Here is a 15,359-nt window from a genome sequence, read left to right on the forward strand (position 1 = left end):
ACCTAATCCTTCAACAAAGGTTCCATGTCATCCTAGCTCCCAGAAGCTGCTTGTTAAGTATTGGTAACATTTAATTGAATTGACCTGTTTTTCACTTTCTGTCCAGGATCAGGTGGAGCCTATGTCAGGGATGAGCCTGTTGGCCGGTAAGGCGCTAAGCTCTGCTCGAATGTCGGACATCCTTAGCCAGACGTCTCTGACAGGAAGCCAGCAACTGCGCCAGCGGGAAGAGTCGGGTCAGTAGGAGACGTGCTTTCCTCCACCTCAAAATACAGCCTGTATACTCCTTATTTGTAAAATATATGTTTCTTCTCATGCAGAGTGTAATGTGGAAGAGGAGCTCCTTGCGGCAGCCTGCTACCCCTCCTCCTGCACCAGTGACATGCTCCTCAGCTACAAGCCCCCCGACCTGCAGTACAGCATGGAGCAGGCTGGGGTCTAGCACAGGTACACACACATACACACATACACACATACACACATACACACATACACACATACACACATACACACATACATACATACATACATACATACATACATACATACATACATACATACATACAGGCTACAAACAGTCCCATATAAATTGCTGTCACTTTGTGGCTGTTTCTCTGCATTCAGACTTAGTGAGCAGAATAACAGCTAAAGTCTTTCGTACAGGTTCCTTTCGGCACTACTTGACACTATCAATTATTTGTAACCACACAGGAAACGTCCAAATCATTAACTAACACATTTTTGATCTTTGAAAAGTATTAATTATAGTAGTTTTAATGTTATATTTTAAAACACTGAATCCCAGCAAAAACAGAAACTCGTCATTTTCCTTTGTGAAGACATTTACTTGCCAGCTTTGGAAATGCAGATACAGGTCATAATACTAAGTTCAAAGCCCTTGGTGGCCTTTGATGTTTCACCCTGCTCTCACGTATCAAACTTTTAAAACTCATACCACTACTGATACAATGTGAAAATCAGATATGATGTGATCATTACTGAACTGTGAGTAGATATATTATTTGCCACACAGGGGCTGAAAAGCTTGAAAATGCTTGAAAATGACCTTCATTTGATTTTGTAAAAGCTGCTGATCTGTTCTTATGTCCCTCTCTTTCTCTAGGAAGGGGTGTATCCTGTGTACAGCGGTCCATATCAGCCATCCTGAGTTGTGTTGACTTGAGTTGAGCAGCATCACGCCAAACCACCGTTCTCTGCCCAAACAGGGGCGCTCTACGTCCATCTGTCTGTCTCCATCAATCCTCGGGAGGGCAGTCCGCGCAAGAGAAGGGGGAGTGTGTGTGGGTGGGTGTAGACATTAGTGGGGGTGAGGGTCACAGGTGGGGCCAGGGATTAGTCGGTCAAAGTGCCAGCATTTTCTGCACAGACATCCAGCATCCATTGTCGCAGGTTGTCTCCTCTTTTCACATCCCATCATGGGCAGATCGGGGTTCCACTCCTCCCTATTTCAACTCATCCCCCCCCCTCACCTCCTCCCCCTTACAGACCTTCACCACCACCCTCATCCACCTGCCGCCAGGACCTAATCCTCCCCTTTCACCCTTTATCTTCTATTTACTGTTGGCATACTTCATTATGTGCCTCATTGGCCAACACATTGATACAGTTATAGTTTAAAGAGTCAAACAACACAAAGAACCATACACACTGCTGCCACAAACCCAAAGTATTCACATAGTGTGAGTGTATGTATGTATGTATGTATGTATGTGTGTGAGTGTGTGCATGACTGAGAAGAAGATGGAAGCGGAGGGGAAAGGTGAGGTTCAGTCTGCTCTCCCCCCCCACCTCCCCCCCCCCCCACCTCCTGCTGTCCCGCAGCAGATCATTCCTGAGCAGGCTGAAGTCTCAGCGGCGGTGGCGGCGATGACCCCCCCCCTCCCCTTTTTTTTTCGACTTTAGGTCGGGCTCTCTCCAAAGACTGAGCTCGGTGACATCGCACAGGACAAACCAGCACTCATTGTTTTTTTCCTTTATTGTTCTGGCATTCATTTTTTTTTCTTATTTTCCTTTAAACTTCATTTCTATGGCTAATGTCCATGTAGGCATTATGGTCAATATTGTTACTCTTATTGTTATTTCTGTAAAAGAGGTTTTTATCATAATGAATATTATTATTATTAAAGGAAAACAGTTCTGTGTTGCAAGGAAGACAACATTGTTCTTTGATTACTTAAGTAATTCTGCACTTTCGGTTCAAGCTATCCTCTCTCTGTCTGCCCCCCCCCCACCCCCTCTTCGCTCTGTCATCCTGTTTCCCCGCTTTTCAAATCCTCCTGACTTCCCCCACCTTTGGTTGCCCTTTGCTCCATCCTCCTTGCCCATGTCAGTGACAGTGTATTGCATTGTGGGTAGTTTTACCAGACATTTGCTCCTTTCCTTGTACAGTGACGCCATGTATAGAAAGCTATTGCAACTTCTGTATCAAATAATTTTCTTTTTGTTTTTAGATGTCGGGGAGGCTTTTTTTTATATTGGTATTGTTTATCATTTGTATTTTTGGATGTCTTCAAAAATGTTTTCTTTTTTTGTTTTAACGAATTTTGAGATTTTTAGCCAAAAGAGGACGGAGAGACCTTGTGATCTTTCTGTGTCGTAAAAAAGATTGTTCTTATTTGTTTTAATATTATTATATCGAGACACTTGAATAAGAGGAGAGTAATTATTTTGTGTTGCTTTTAAAGTATCATTTCAATCGATGTTGTTGTGACTGTCATTCTTGTTGATGTTGGGCCTGTTTTCTGTTAACGGGGTAGTTGTGGCAGGCTATACAGGGTCAGGTTTTGGTCTGGGTTGGTTCGGGTGCTACAGAGACTTGACACTCAAAAAATAAAAAGAAACAAAAAAAATCAAGGAAATAACTTGTAATATAGCTAACATATCATCCTAAACATCCCGAGTGGAGATGGACAACCCCTCTTCTCTTTCTCGCTGCCCTACCCATCTTCTGTGATCCTCCGGCCATCTTTTATTACATTGGCTTCTGATTGGACGACGCCTTACGGACACGGCTCACCTCGTTACTTCGGCGGAGGAAACTACAACTACTATCACTCGACCTTCTCTCCCTCCTTTTTTTTTTTTTTTTTTTTAGCTATTTGACTCGTCTCGGCCCTGGAAGGGAAGATGGGAGGAACTGATGACTGCGTTTCATGAACAGTTTATGGATCTCGCTGTAGATGGATACATCTTGACACACCTTTCAAACATTACACGGGAAACATTTCCGGCGGTGACCATAGGAAGGAATAGCTTGATTTGGACTTGGACACAGCAGAGGAACACAGATAGAGGCTACAGCACACTGGGGACCACAGCAGAAGATTGAACCTCTCCCTTTTTTTAAATTTAATTTTATTGTTTGACTTCTATTTATCCTCCTATATACTGAGTCTATATTGGGCCAGCAAGAGACTGTGGGGCAAAGAATAAAGCTCCACTTGTACGTATTCATACTGGCCAGGTTTCACAATAGCTGGCTGCACGGTTGACTTTTCATAATGCTATATACATCTGAGAGCTGTAGACGGTGTCATGCAGCGACTGTGCTCTTCATTTGCACGCTGTCACTTCCTGTTTACCAACAATCGCTCCCCTTCAGAGCAGACTGAATTAGCTATAGCGGTAAACCAGAACCTCTATTAAGTGAGTGCGTACAGAAGTTAACATTGAAATAAACTCTTTTTCTAACGTGGCTCATTGGACAGAAGAAGGCCGTTTCCTTTCCATCTGGGTTTTCCCTAGTTTCTCTTTAAGATCATCCTCCTGTTTTCATTGTTTGAGCTGGAAGAGAGGGTTGGAGAGGAAATGTCTGAAATGGAAGACTTCGCATGTCTCTTGTCCCACGGCAGGATAGAAACTCTACATGTAAGACCAAAGGCTCTGCGTTGTCTATTGTGAGCAGAGCTGTTGTTTCAGATCGGAGTAGGGAAGGGAAAGAGCAGAGGCACACAGGAAGGGACGGCGTGAATGGAAAGTACTGCAGACGACAGAGGGGTAATAATGCTCCACACACATCTATCTTCTGCCTGATGACTCTGACCCTCCCCCCCCCCCCACTTTTTCTTCTGTCTTAACTCTTCCTCCCCTTCCCCTGCGTCTTTTCTCTCCACCCCAGCCTCAGCAAGCCAGCTCTGCTCTACTCCTGTTTCTTAGGTTCATTGTTTTTTTTTCTTTCTATCGGTTCATTTTGTCCCTTTTTATTTTTGTCGTTTTAGTTTTTTATGTTAATTTCTGTTGAGTACAAAAATACTAAAGTGCAACAACAATGATTAAAAAGAATATCAACCAAACTGAGATGGATGGATAAATAAATATATATAAATAAAGAAATAATTTAAAAATGTCATGACTTGTGTCTTTGTGTAAACGGCTACAGACAAGGAGTCGGCACAGATTGTAATTTGTAAAAACGCTTATAGGGCGGTTTCAAAAGTTACTACGACTGTATTAGGCCTGTCATGTTTTTATTTCTAATCGATTTTAACGCTTTGCTTCTGTTTATACACCTTTTGAAACAGCCATTGATTTGTGTGCTAGACTCGCAACTAACATACTCTGACATTTTCTTTTCAGGTTTATCAATTTATTGTTCGCTCTTTTAAATGTTGTAAAACTTTAGGCAGCTCCTTGTGGTGTCCTACTATTTTCCATCACAGCAACATGTTTATTGTATACCAAATGGAAATGGCTAAAATATCGGTTCCCCTCAAGGCTGCGTTCTTTCCCCTATGCTTTTTTCCCTGTACACAAACAGCTGCACCTCCAGTCACCAGTCTGCCAAGCTCCTGAAGTTCGCAAACGACCCCCTCATCGGACTCATCTCTGGTGGGGACGAGTCTGCCTACAGTTGGGAGATGGACCATCTGGTGACCTGGTGTAAGGACAACCACCTGGAGCTCAATGCTCTCAAGACAGTGGAGATGGTTGTGGACTAAAGGAAGAACGCAGTCCCAGCCGCCCCCATCACTCTGTGTGACTCCCATAGATTGTATAAGGTGACTCCCCAGTAACTGCTGTGGAGGCTTTCCGCTTTCTGGGCACCATCATCGCCCAGGACCTCAAATGGGAGCAGAACATCTGCTCCCTCATCAAAAAAGCACAGCCGATGATGTTCTTCCTGAGGCAGCTGAAGAAATTCAACCTGCCAAAGACAATGATGGTGAACTTCTACACTTCCATCATCGAGTCCATCCTCACCTCCTCCATCACCATCTGGTACACTGCAGCCACAGCCAAGGATAAGGGCAGGCTGCAGCGTGTCATCCGCTCTGCGGAGAACGTGATCGGCTGCCATCCCTCCACGACCTGCACGCCTCCAGAACCCTGAGGCGGGCAGGGAAGATAGTGGCCGACCCCTCCCAACCTGGACACAAACTGTTCACCCCCCTCCCCTCTGGCAGGAGGCTGCGCTCCAGGACAAAAAACCTCTCGCCACCTGAACAGTTTCTTCCCCTCCGCAACCGGCTTCTTAAACAAGGCCCGGCCCCCCCACTGACACTTTACCTCCGCCACAACGCGTAGTCTCTGCATTACATTAATGCACACAATGTTCATACTGCTTTATTGTATTGCTATTTAACTATTGTATTACGGTGTCCTTAAAGATTTTTTGTTTTATATTGTATGTCTGCACCATGACATCAAGTCAAATTCCTCGTATGTGTGAACCTACCTGGCAATAAACCTACTGATTCTGATAATAATGTAAACATAACCCTTTAAACATGAATGTAGATCATGTGTGCTTCTTTTTGCTGTGACTGCTCCTCTGAAGTGTGAGTAGGCCTACATTCTTCGTAGCAAATGTTTTGAGTTTTATCCTAGCGAAAATGATAGGCTACATGCAGCAGGAGTTACCTGTTTGTCCAGGGGCGTTTTCTCCTGGAGGCCAAGGGAAGCCAGGCTTCCCCTGTTTTTTCGGATTGTAGTTATAATTTTAATAAATAAATAAAAACACTTCGTTTAGTTTCGTAAATTCTTTGTTATGTGTGTTGCTGCCGGCCCGTCTCTCCCCCATTCTCATTGAGTATTTGACAAAGAGTGAAACAGCGCCACTCTAGATGTTATGGTGAAACAGTAGATTGCACTCTCTGTTGCGAGAGGAGGCCAGCCGAAATTTGCTTCCCTTGGTGAAAAAAATGGAGGGATTGACCAATCAGATGAGGCTCACGTCATGCCCCTGACAACCTATGATTGATCAGGGCCATGCCAAGGGAAGCCAGCGGCGGCTGGCTTCCCTTGCCTCACAATCCAATCAAATCGCATCAATTTAGTGGTGCAGTGACGCGTCCCGAAAAGCGGAAGTAAGCTGTGCACGGTTTCCCTCGACAAAATAGCAATGGGATTTCTCCATAGGATTTTGGAAAATAGCTCGAAAAAAGGTCAGTGGAAAACGAACCTGTTAGGTAAATGCACGTTTTGTTCAGTCGGATAATATCCACATGTCTACCCTACTTTTATAATTTTCGAATCATACATCTAATCGATAGAAGATAGATAGCGTCACTGCACCACTCTCACCGCCGTTAGAAAGTAGCAAGCAACTGAAGCAAGTGCAATTATGGAGTATGGAGATTTGGAGTATTTAATCAAAAATAATTGTACTAAACTTCCGCTGCAGCAGCAACAACAAATACAATCTGATGACAGGCCAATGCGTGCCCAAACTGGAGCTGTGTACAGCGAGGAACAAAGGAGCGAACCGGGCGTAAAACGTTAAAGGTCTCCTGATTTAGTTTGTGAATGAATGCTTATTAAGAGTTTCGGCTGTAGAGTGCGTGCGGACCTGTCGGTCAGATAACAGGCGTGTGTAAGTCCTGCATCTGTATGATACAAATGTGTGTAAAATGATACCGGGCGCACTCATCTTGTTACGTTATTACATTGACCACCCCCCCCCCCCCCCCCCCAAAAGAAAGGACTTTATTGGCTTCCCCTAATTTTTTCCCCACGCCACGTAGTTTGTCAGGCACCAACCAGTCCTGACAGCAGCGTATCTGTTTACATTGTGCATTAACTCTCAAATGCAACCCACTCTCTTCAGTCTGCGTACAAATGACACGACTTTACACATTGGAAATGCGTGCAATAGATACGCAGACGTACGATTTTGCGTGATACGCTAACCATTCCCATTGAGATCAGGGGCCTCATTTATAACGCCGTGCGTAGGATTCACGTGGGAAGGTTGCTTACGTAGTAGAAATCCAAAAAATAGGTATAGATATTTTCCGATTCACCAAACATTGCGTACCGGCGAGGAAAGTGCGTACGGCACGAATTCCTACGCCGATTTCCCTTTATAAATCACAATCGACTCGAAATGCTGTGCAGCTTTTGCGGGCTTCACGTAACGCCCATATTTGCTTATAAATAGTCAAAGAAACGCCCATTCATGCTGCTTCATCAATTAATGATTGAAATCATAGAACAATTACACATAAGCTACTACTTGCTAGATGCAAAACCTTCTTATCGAAACCTGATTTCAAACCACTTAATTCAATGATTTACTCACAAAATGCCCTTTTCAATGACCCTGTGTGTTGTTGAATTCTTGAGGAAAATCCTGTTTTTCTTGCCTGGTAGAACACCTGCACAAATGCGAGTCTCTTTATGCAAATTCATGCAAAAGTTATATTGAAAATGCATGCGTTTGAAAGTAATGAATATACGACTGGAAACAAGACTTGAATTAATCTGCAGAGTATTGTGAGACTTTACAAACTGTTCTCTTCATATCGTTTTGCTGTTCGTCCCCAATTGCTTCAATTCATCAAGACTTTTTAGGATTCTCTTTCCCCCGTGGAAGCATGCAAGAAAAACAAGCCTTTCTTCAATAATTCAAGGTCACACGGGGTGAGTGATTTAAAACAAATGGTTATATTGTGGGTAAAGTGCTCCTTTAAGAACAGAGTTTCTTCAGGGGAGTACAGCAGTTTTTTGTTGACGGCATTGGATAAAACTAAAATGACTATTTTCTGAAGAGAAACGTATACCTGAATTTTGCTGTGGCCCACAGGACAAGCTGAATAACCTTGTTTCTTTTGTCTGGCTTTTGGCTGCAGTGCTCTGCATGCTGCTGCTCATGTCTGTGCAGCTGCACTGCAGAGGGCTTTCAGTCGGAAGTAATGGATCTCAGACACTGTGAGCTGTAAGTGTCTGCTTTTGGATATCAGGGGTTACTTTACCATGCCTGATGACAGGGACTAATGTTTATCCCTTTAAACTTAACTGTCCTCAATCCACCATCATGTTGTGTTGTAAATCATTACAGATTGATGTTTTGGACAGAGCTTCTCCTCTTGTCTTCTAGCTTGTACATCCTCTCCTCTCCCACATCGTCTCTTTTTCCCTCCCAACTCAGTGCCCACTCTCCTCTGTGCCTCTCTCTCTTCATCCTCTGCTTCTTTCCCTTTCTCCCTGCTTTCGTTCCCTCCCTCCTTCTTTCCATCTCCTAAGTTCCTTGCTCCTTCTCTCTCCTCCCCTCCTCCCTTCCCACTTTCTCTTCCTGACTGCCTACGTCAGAAAGCCTCTGCCAGCTAGTGAACGCTGCAACTGGAGCTGTTGTGCCCTGCATCGAGCCTTGTGTGTGTATGTGTGTGTGTGTGCGTGTGTTTGTAAGAGTGTAAGAGTGTACGCAAATGGGAAAGCTACTGAGTCAGGAAAGACTGCCTCTCATCTCTTCGCTGTTATCACCATCCTTCCCTCTCCCTCCTCTCCTCCTCCGCTGACATGGAGCTCCAGCAGGCTGAATCACAACAGCGTCTGCACAAAAGGCTGAGGTAATACTGTGTTTGTTTTGTAAAGGGCATTGAAGTGTGCACATCTGCATGAAATGCCTGCATGCAGCCTTACAAGTGCAGTATGTAGAGATCTACTATGTAATGTTTAGCCCCATGCATTGATTATCATTGCAATCTCAGCTCCCTTAACCTGAGGTTAAAGACCTCCAACACCTTTTTAATAATGAAAAAGGGTATTCTTGGTTGTCTCCATACGTGAAGGATTATTTATGTATTTATTAATGGCTCAGTTCCTGCTATCGTCTGAAATGCACATATCACATGACCCAGATTGCAAGCAAGCATATTACTCATTCCCTGCATTCACTGCAATCAATGTCGACCCAAGCAGGGCTGTGGATGATTTGTTTTGTAGTGATGATGAGGCCAGCATGCAAAACAGAGCTAACCAGGCAGTGAATTATTGAAAAGTGAGAGGAATATCACAGGTATTGTGTGAAAGGTCTTGTGTAATGTTTTTGTGTCTTTATTGCATTGCATTAAAAGAAGTATAACCAACTTATTTGTCTTTAAATGGTATACACACAAATCACAAACCAACACCTTTATCCTCATGCACCCTCAGTGGAACTACGCCATGTAGATAGTTTTTATGTTTTGAGATATTCGTCTCTGAGTGGTCATTCAGGATAATCGATGGAACCCCAATATGGACAAGTAATGGCCCTCATGTTCTTTCTCCTCCTTGCAGGTAGTTGTGTGTGCGTGTGTGCTGCTCCGTTGGGCCAGAATGAAGTGTGTGAGAAGGTGGGCATCAGGCTCTGCTGTCGTGTTCCTTCACACACTGGCCTTATCATGGACAGGTAAGGCTTTTACTGACATGATGGCATGTTTACTTTATTGGAATTCAACCAACAATTACTCAAGGATACTTATTTGAGTGGTGATCGTGTTTGGTCATTGAGATGAAAACAGTTAGTTTGGCTCTGTTCTGGATAACCCCCCGGTAAATGTTTTTCTCTTTTACTTTTTGTGTAGATGAAAAGTGAAACAGTATGTAATCTAGATGCAATATTCCATTCAGGCAAACCCATGTCAGCTGTTTACCCATACTTCAAGACTTTGAGCCAAGCCAAGCTAACACTGGTTGTAACTTAATATTTAACCTTCAGATCTGGGTGTGGTATCAATATGTCCATGTAACACTTTTCCAGTAATAAGTATATTTTACCAACATTTCAACCTATTCCTTTAACTTGTCCTATTTGTCAGAGCAATCTTTTGCTATAAGTACAGTATGAAGTCATACATTACTTTTTACACCCTTTCCAATCAGGCCAGATAAAAGTTTAAATGTGTAAATGTGTCATGTTTTTCCAACACCTTTCTATTTTATCCAAATATCCAACACCGATCTGGTTCTCGCAGGTAAAATTGAGCCTGCCCTCAAAATTGACGGGCAGCACCAGGCGGCTGTTACCCTGCATGAAAACATGACTCACTGGTTCAACTGCCAATCAGACGGCTGGGATCCCCGAGCCCCTCCTCTGCTCACCTGGTACCTGAACGGGGAGCAGCAGAAGGAGCGACCCCCCACCCGTAGGCGCCTGGTGATGAAGCTGCAGGAGGATTCTAAGGTCATGAGACGGAGGACCCATCTCAACAGCACCTTCTCTCTGCGGGCCAAGAAGTGGGACCGAGAGCTGGTGTGTGTCGCATCGAACCCCACGACAGGAGAGAGCTACAACGCCACGGTCACACTCAATGTCCAGTGTGAGTCTGTGGGAAATATTGTTGTAAGATCATTTCTGATGATGCGCTGAATAAAGTTGTTACTGTTACCTTCATCTCCCAGTTCAGCCAGAGATCCTCAGACTGAACGCCCACAGTGAGAACTCAGACCCCGGGCTCTCCCTGGTCCTCTTCGCCTTGGTACGGTCCAACCCGCCTGCCACCATCACCTTCATGGACCAGTCAGGCCAGCTGGTGGCTAACACCTCCGACTTCCTCATCCTGGACTCCAGAAGCTACCCCTGGCTGACCAATCACACGCTGAAGGTCTCACTCGGGAGCCTATCAGGGAATATCTCGCTGAACGTCAGCAACAGTGTGGGAACCGTGCAGAGCAACCTCACTCTGGCAGGTCAGTGAAGTCAAAGGAAAGGGAAAGGAAACCAAGGTCTTATGCTATGCTATGGTTAAAGTCCCCTACGGGTATTGGGGTTACAGATGGGGTCTCAAACTAGCAAGCCACATGAATGTCTGGGAGCAAATTCATTTGATATACTACACAAATATGGCCAGGATCCATAGAATATTTGGAATATTGGGTTGCAGATTAACCTTTTTGAAAAGGGAGGTTTGTTTAGCATGAAACACTTGAAATAACTAAAGGATAAGTTAAAAAAGAAAGTAGAAAGAAAGTGAGGTTGAATAAAACTATTTCTGCTAAAAAGTTAGCAACGATTGAGAGCCAGACCTAAACATGTCAGATGTGTGTATCTCACACTGCACTGCAACTTTAATTCATGTACCTTTTGTTATTCATGTTTTATTATTATTTTTGTAAAGCACTTTGAATTGCCTTGTGTTGAAAGGTGCTATATAAAAAAACTTGCCTTGCCTAAGCTAACTGTTTCCTTAGCTATAGCTTCATTTATATTCTTTGTAAGAGAACAAATAACCCCCCATAGTCCCCAAAATGTCAAACTATTCCAGTAAGGCTCTTTCCTTCTTTCTCCAGAGTTCCTGCAGTCTCGTGTGGAGGTGCCCATGCTGGGAATAGTGACGGGGGGAGCCATGGCCTTCATGGCGCTCCTCATCCTCAGTCTGATTGTTCTCTGCCTTATGCAAAAAAACAAGAGCAAATCCTTTGGTAAGATCAGATTGTTTTTGTTTTTGTAGAGGTCGACAAATGTGTGACTGGAGCATTGTCCGTTGCTGATGATGCGTTTCCTTGTATTGTGTTACAGATGAGCCAGTGGAGATTTTGATGACCAAGAAAAGGTAAATAAAGTAATCTGTCATTGGATATGTGTGTGAAGTGAACCAACATCAAAGTATAAGAATGGAGAGCAAAGCAAGCCAACTGGATGGAAAACCACTAAATAGATATGTAATTGCAGACACTGTCTCTTTTTGACCCCCATTTAAATCCAACTTAATTTTAATTAAAACAAAATATGTGGTTTGGCATTTGGCTTTTCTTCCATAAAGAAAAAGATGAAATAAGTGGCTGGATGTTCCTCTAACATTTTTTATTTAGGGGGAAGTGCCTTTACTTTTGATTTGACTCGCCTCAACTAATGACCTGCAAAAGAAGAAAATGACTTGTGACTTGCTTCAGATCAACGACTCGAGTCCCATGTCTAGTCTATGGCCTGTACACTAAATATGAAACTACAGCCAGTGAGGGGTTAGCATAGTTTACCATAAGTTACACACTTATCCTCCCATCTCATCTCATGATTACTTTGTCAGCGTCATCAGTGTATTTGGAAGGAAAACACACATGAAAGCATATTTGTGCTCTAATAAATATTTGATGTCCATCCTGTAGAACAATATCACGTCTAATCCAAGTTGTATATCTCTCCTTCATATTTCCGCCACAGTGAGTCTGCCAATCTGAAGGTAGAGAAAGAAGTTAAGACCAACATCCCCAGAGAGAACATGTCTCTGCCTTCCAACATGCAGCTCAACGACCTCAACACTTTGAGAAAAGGTACATATTTACTGCTTTGTAAGTTAAAACTTCATCCTCATCAGGAACAACTAATATATTTAAAGGTGACCTATCATGCAAAATGCACTTTTGTACGTCTTTTAAACATGAATATGTGTCCCCGGTGTTCCAGGGAACTCACCAAGTGTCAGAAAACACAACCCTCTCTATTTTCCTCCATACCCAAATCTCTTAAAAAGGGGCTGCAACGGATCTGATACAGACTGATTCAGATTTGAACACTTCTGTGACGTCACAGAAGTGGCGCTACGGCTATTGGGCCAACTCCACCAATCAGGAGGAGACAGCCACGGACATTGCCGTTGGAAAGCGCTGGAGACGCTGTAGTACATATGCCAGGCCTGTAGGTGGTGCTGTTCTCACAGAATCAGCCCATGCAAAGACAGTGTTCAATTGAGTGAAATGAGGAATGGCTAAAATGCATGATCTGTTTGGTATTTTGAAAAATAAAAAGTATAAATATGCCTTATATAGGTATGGTCCTACACTATATTATTCAAATATAGCATGATAGGTCCACTTTAAGTATCTGTATATGTAGAATACAACATGGATATGGATTATGTGACAAAACCTTTTTAGAAACATTACAATTGTTTTACTGTTCAAATAATAACAAATCAGTGAACTCATGAGATGGTACTATGCTATGTTTTTTGTCTATTTCTCACAAGTCTGAAAAATAGGGTCAATAGTCTGAAAGCTAGCTCAATTAAAACATCACTCAATCAATAGCTACTACTTAATACACATAATCCAGGTGTCTTTACAATCATTGCTTAGTTCTTCATCCTCTTACAATGCATGCAAAAAAAAAGTAGACAACAACACAAACATGTTGTTTATGAGGGATGTGGCAAAATGGAGCTTTCTTATAGGGGAAATTGTTGTTATAGCTCATAGAGTTTCTTAGTAATTGTATAGGATTTCAGCTAAACATGAGAAAAAAATTGTTTACAGGCAAGCATTCAATTCAACATGTATTCAACAATTCTTATGTTGCCTGCTATGCATCTGATTGTGACCTGGAACAACAAATGAGATTCAATGTTCAAAGGATGCAATAAGTCCAAACAACATTGTCTTGTTTTTAAAATGACCGCATGAGGATTATATAGGTGTGAGGAAGAATACATTTGGTTCCACTAGTGGCTGGATAAAAGCTGTCACTGCTAAATGGTTTGACATTTTGTAAATTACACTTACTTGCCCAGAGTTAGATTAAGATATCGATACTAATCCCAAGAAGAGTAGTAGCAAACCTTTTATTTATCTTGCAGTAAGTACGTGTTTCCCTAAAACTATCCCTCCAAACTCAGCGATGTATCTCTTTTTGCATTTTGATGTGTCCTCCATCCTACTTCCAGCACTTATGGAAGCCCGAGAGGCCGCCCAGCAGAACGGTGTGGGAGGGAAGAAGAAAGAGGAAGAGGAGGAGGAAGATCTGTCTTTAGCCTACGCCGCCAGAGGTCAGGGAAATACAGCTCAACACTGCTGTTGCATTTTTTTATCATTAATACTCCACATTCTGCGTGGAGACACAGCGGTGAGTGTTTTTATTTTGTTGTGCTCACTCTGAATGCTTTCCCCATTCTCTCCATGATTTCCAGGTTTTGCAAGATATCCGATGGTGGGCTACATCTATAAGGTGAACAGCACAAGCAGTGAGGAGATCTGGCTCTGACTGACCTCACACACACACACACACACACACACACACACACACACACACACACACACACACACACACACAGAGACGCACAAATACTTTACATGCATGCATAACTACGTCTAACGATGCAGCTGTCCAAGAGGAAACCCATAGCAACTGCCAGTCCTTCAACCAATCATCAGAAACTATCTTTGTGTATCACATACCGTACCAACACTGTTACTCAAGTTTATCTAATAACTTCACAAAACTAAACTGGATGTTGTTGTAATCTCTCTGAACCGAGAGCTCTGGTCCCTACCCTTCTGATGTGTTGTCTTAACATTGCAAAGTTTAGAATCTACATACAATTATACATATCCTGTATGTTTCAACATGTTTCCTCCTGTAACCACATGCTGTCCTCCTCCCCCCTGAACGCATTAATTGTTCTGTGCTAACACCATAATGTCCTGAGATAATATATTGTATGTGAGATTTTACAAACTGACCAATAATCTCTAAATAAGATGGAACATATTTATAGAGAATGTATTTGTATATGGACATGTAACATTTCATGTACTGTACTGTATATTTGTATGCATATGTATATGTGTATAAAAGAGGACGTCTAATAAAGATATTGTATGAAGTAAATGCTAGGCTTGGCGTTTTGCTGAGGCTCACCAGGGGGCGCTCTAAGGTGCTTTACAAGCGGGAAAACATGGAGGACTTGTGATGAGGGGGATGTGTGTTTTTGATATGGAGCTAGAAATGAGTGTGTGTTGTGTGATAATGAAAGCATGGTTGCATTCGGTTAAGAACGAAAATTACACGTTGCTTTCGCAGGTGCAAGAGAAAGAATAATGCATGTCTTTTTGTGTGCGTGTGTGTGTGTTTGTGTGTGTGTGTGTGTGTGCATGTGTGTGTGTGCGTGTGTGTGTGTGTGTGTGCACGCCAGGTGTTTGCTCTAGGTCAGGTTGTTGTGGCTTTGCTTCTGACAGGAAGCAGCGTTGTGTTGTGGGAGCATCTCTTTGCTCTCTCTGCTGCTTCTTCTGTGCTGAACAGGGAACGTAGTCTGTCTCATGCAGACAAAAAACAGGGATTTCAAATATTTATCTGAACACACATGTTTGTGTTTGTATCTTGGTTTTACCAGATGCAGCTGCTCCACAAACCTTCAAAAGCCAGA

General features: G+C 42.9%; 2 protein-coding genes across 4 annotated transcripts in view; both read left to right on the forward strand.

The window, feature by feature from the left end:
- sik3 (SIK family kinase 3) overlaps positions 1–4,366 on the forward strand; it is a 34,843-nt gene extending 30,477 nt beyond the window's left edge. For 2 of the 3 annotated variants that reach the window (XM_079676880.1, XM_079676882.1), the window contains 3 exons: positions 107–236; positions 321–447; positions 1,124–4,366. In XM_079676880.1, coding sequence (XP_079533006.1) covers positions 107–236; positions 321–442 — 252 coding nt within the window. In that variant the 3' untranslated portion in view covers positions 443–447; positions 1,124–4,366. The remainder of the gene's footprint in view (positions 1–106; positions 237–320; positions 448–1,123) is intronic. The other variant, XM_079676881.1, reaches the window with a different exon arrangement.
- A 2,585-nt stretch (positions 4,367–6,951) lies between these two features.
- tmem25 (transmembrane protein 25) lies at positions 6,952–14,824 on the forward strand. The gene is made up of 9 exons (XM_079677112.1): positions 6,952–8,807; positions 9,520–9,631; positions 10,197–10,541; positions 10,624–10,911; positions 11,512–11,643; positions 11,741–11,774; positions 12,383–12,492; positions 13,881–13,982; positions 14,124–14,824. The coding sequence occupies exons 2-9, from the start codon at positions 9,559–9,561 to the stop codon at positions 14,195–14,197; spliced, it is 1,158 nt and encodes a 385-aa protein (XP_079533238.1). The 5' UTR covers positions 6,952–8,807; positions 9,520–9,558; the 3' UTR covers positions 14,198–14,824.
- Positions 14,825–15,359: the final 535 nt, after the last annotated feature.

The sequence above is a fragment of the Notothenia rossii genome (genome assembly GCF_949606895.1).
Source record: "Notothenia rossii genome assembly, chromosome: 4".
Taxonomy (NCBI): domain Eukaryota; kingdom Metazoa; phylum Chordata; class Actinopteri; order Perciformes; family Nototheniidae; genus Notothenia; species Notothenia rossii.

Excerpts from the sequence above, each read along its gene's own strand:
- tmem25 (XM_079677112.1), top strand. The coding sequence starts at position 9,559 with ATGAAGTGTGTGAGAAGGTGGGCATCAGGCTCTGCTGTCGTGTTCCTT. Across the intron at positions 9,632-10,196 it reads ACTGGCCTTATCATGGACAG|GTAAAATTGAGCCTGCCCTC; the intron begins GTAAGGCTTTTA and ends TGGTTCTCGCAG. Across the intron at positions 10,912-11,511 it reads GAGCAACCTCACTCTGGCAG|AGTTCCTGCAGTCTCGTGTG; the intron begins GTCAGTGAAGTC and ends TTCTTTCTCCAG.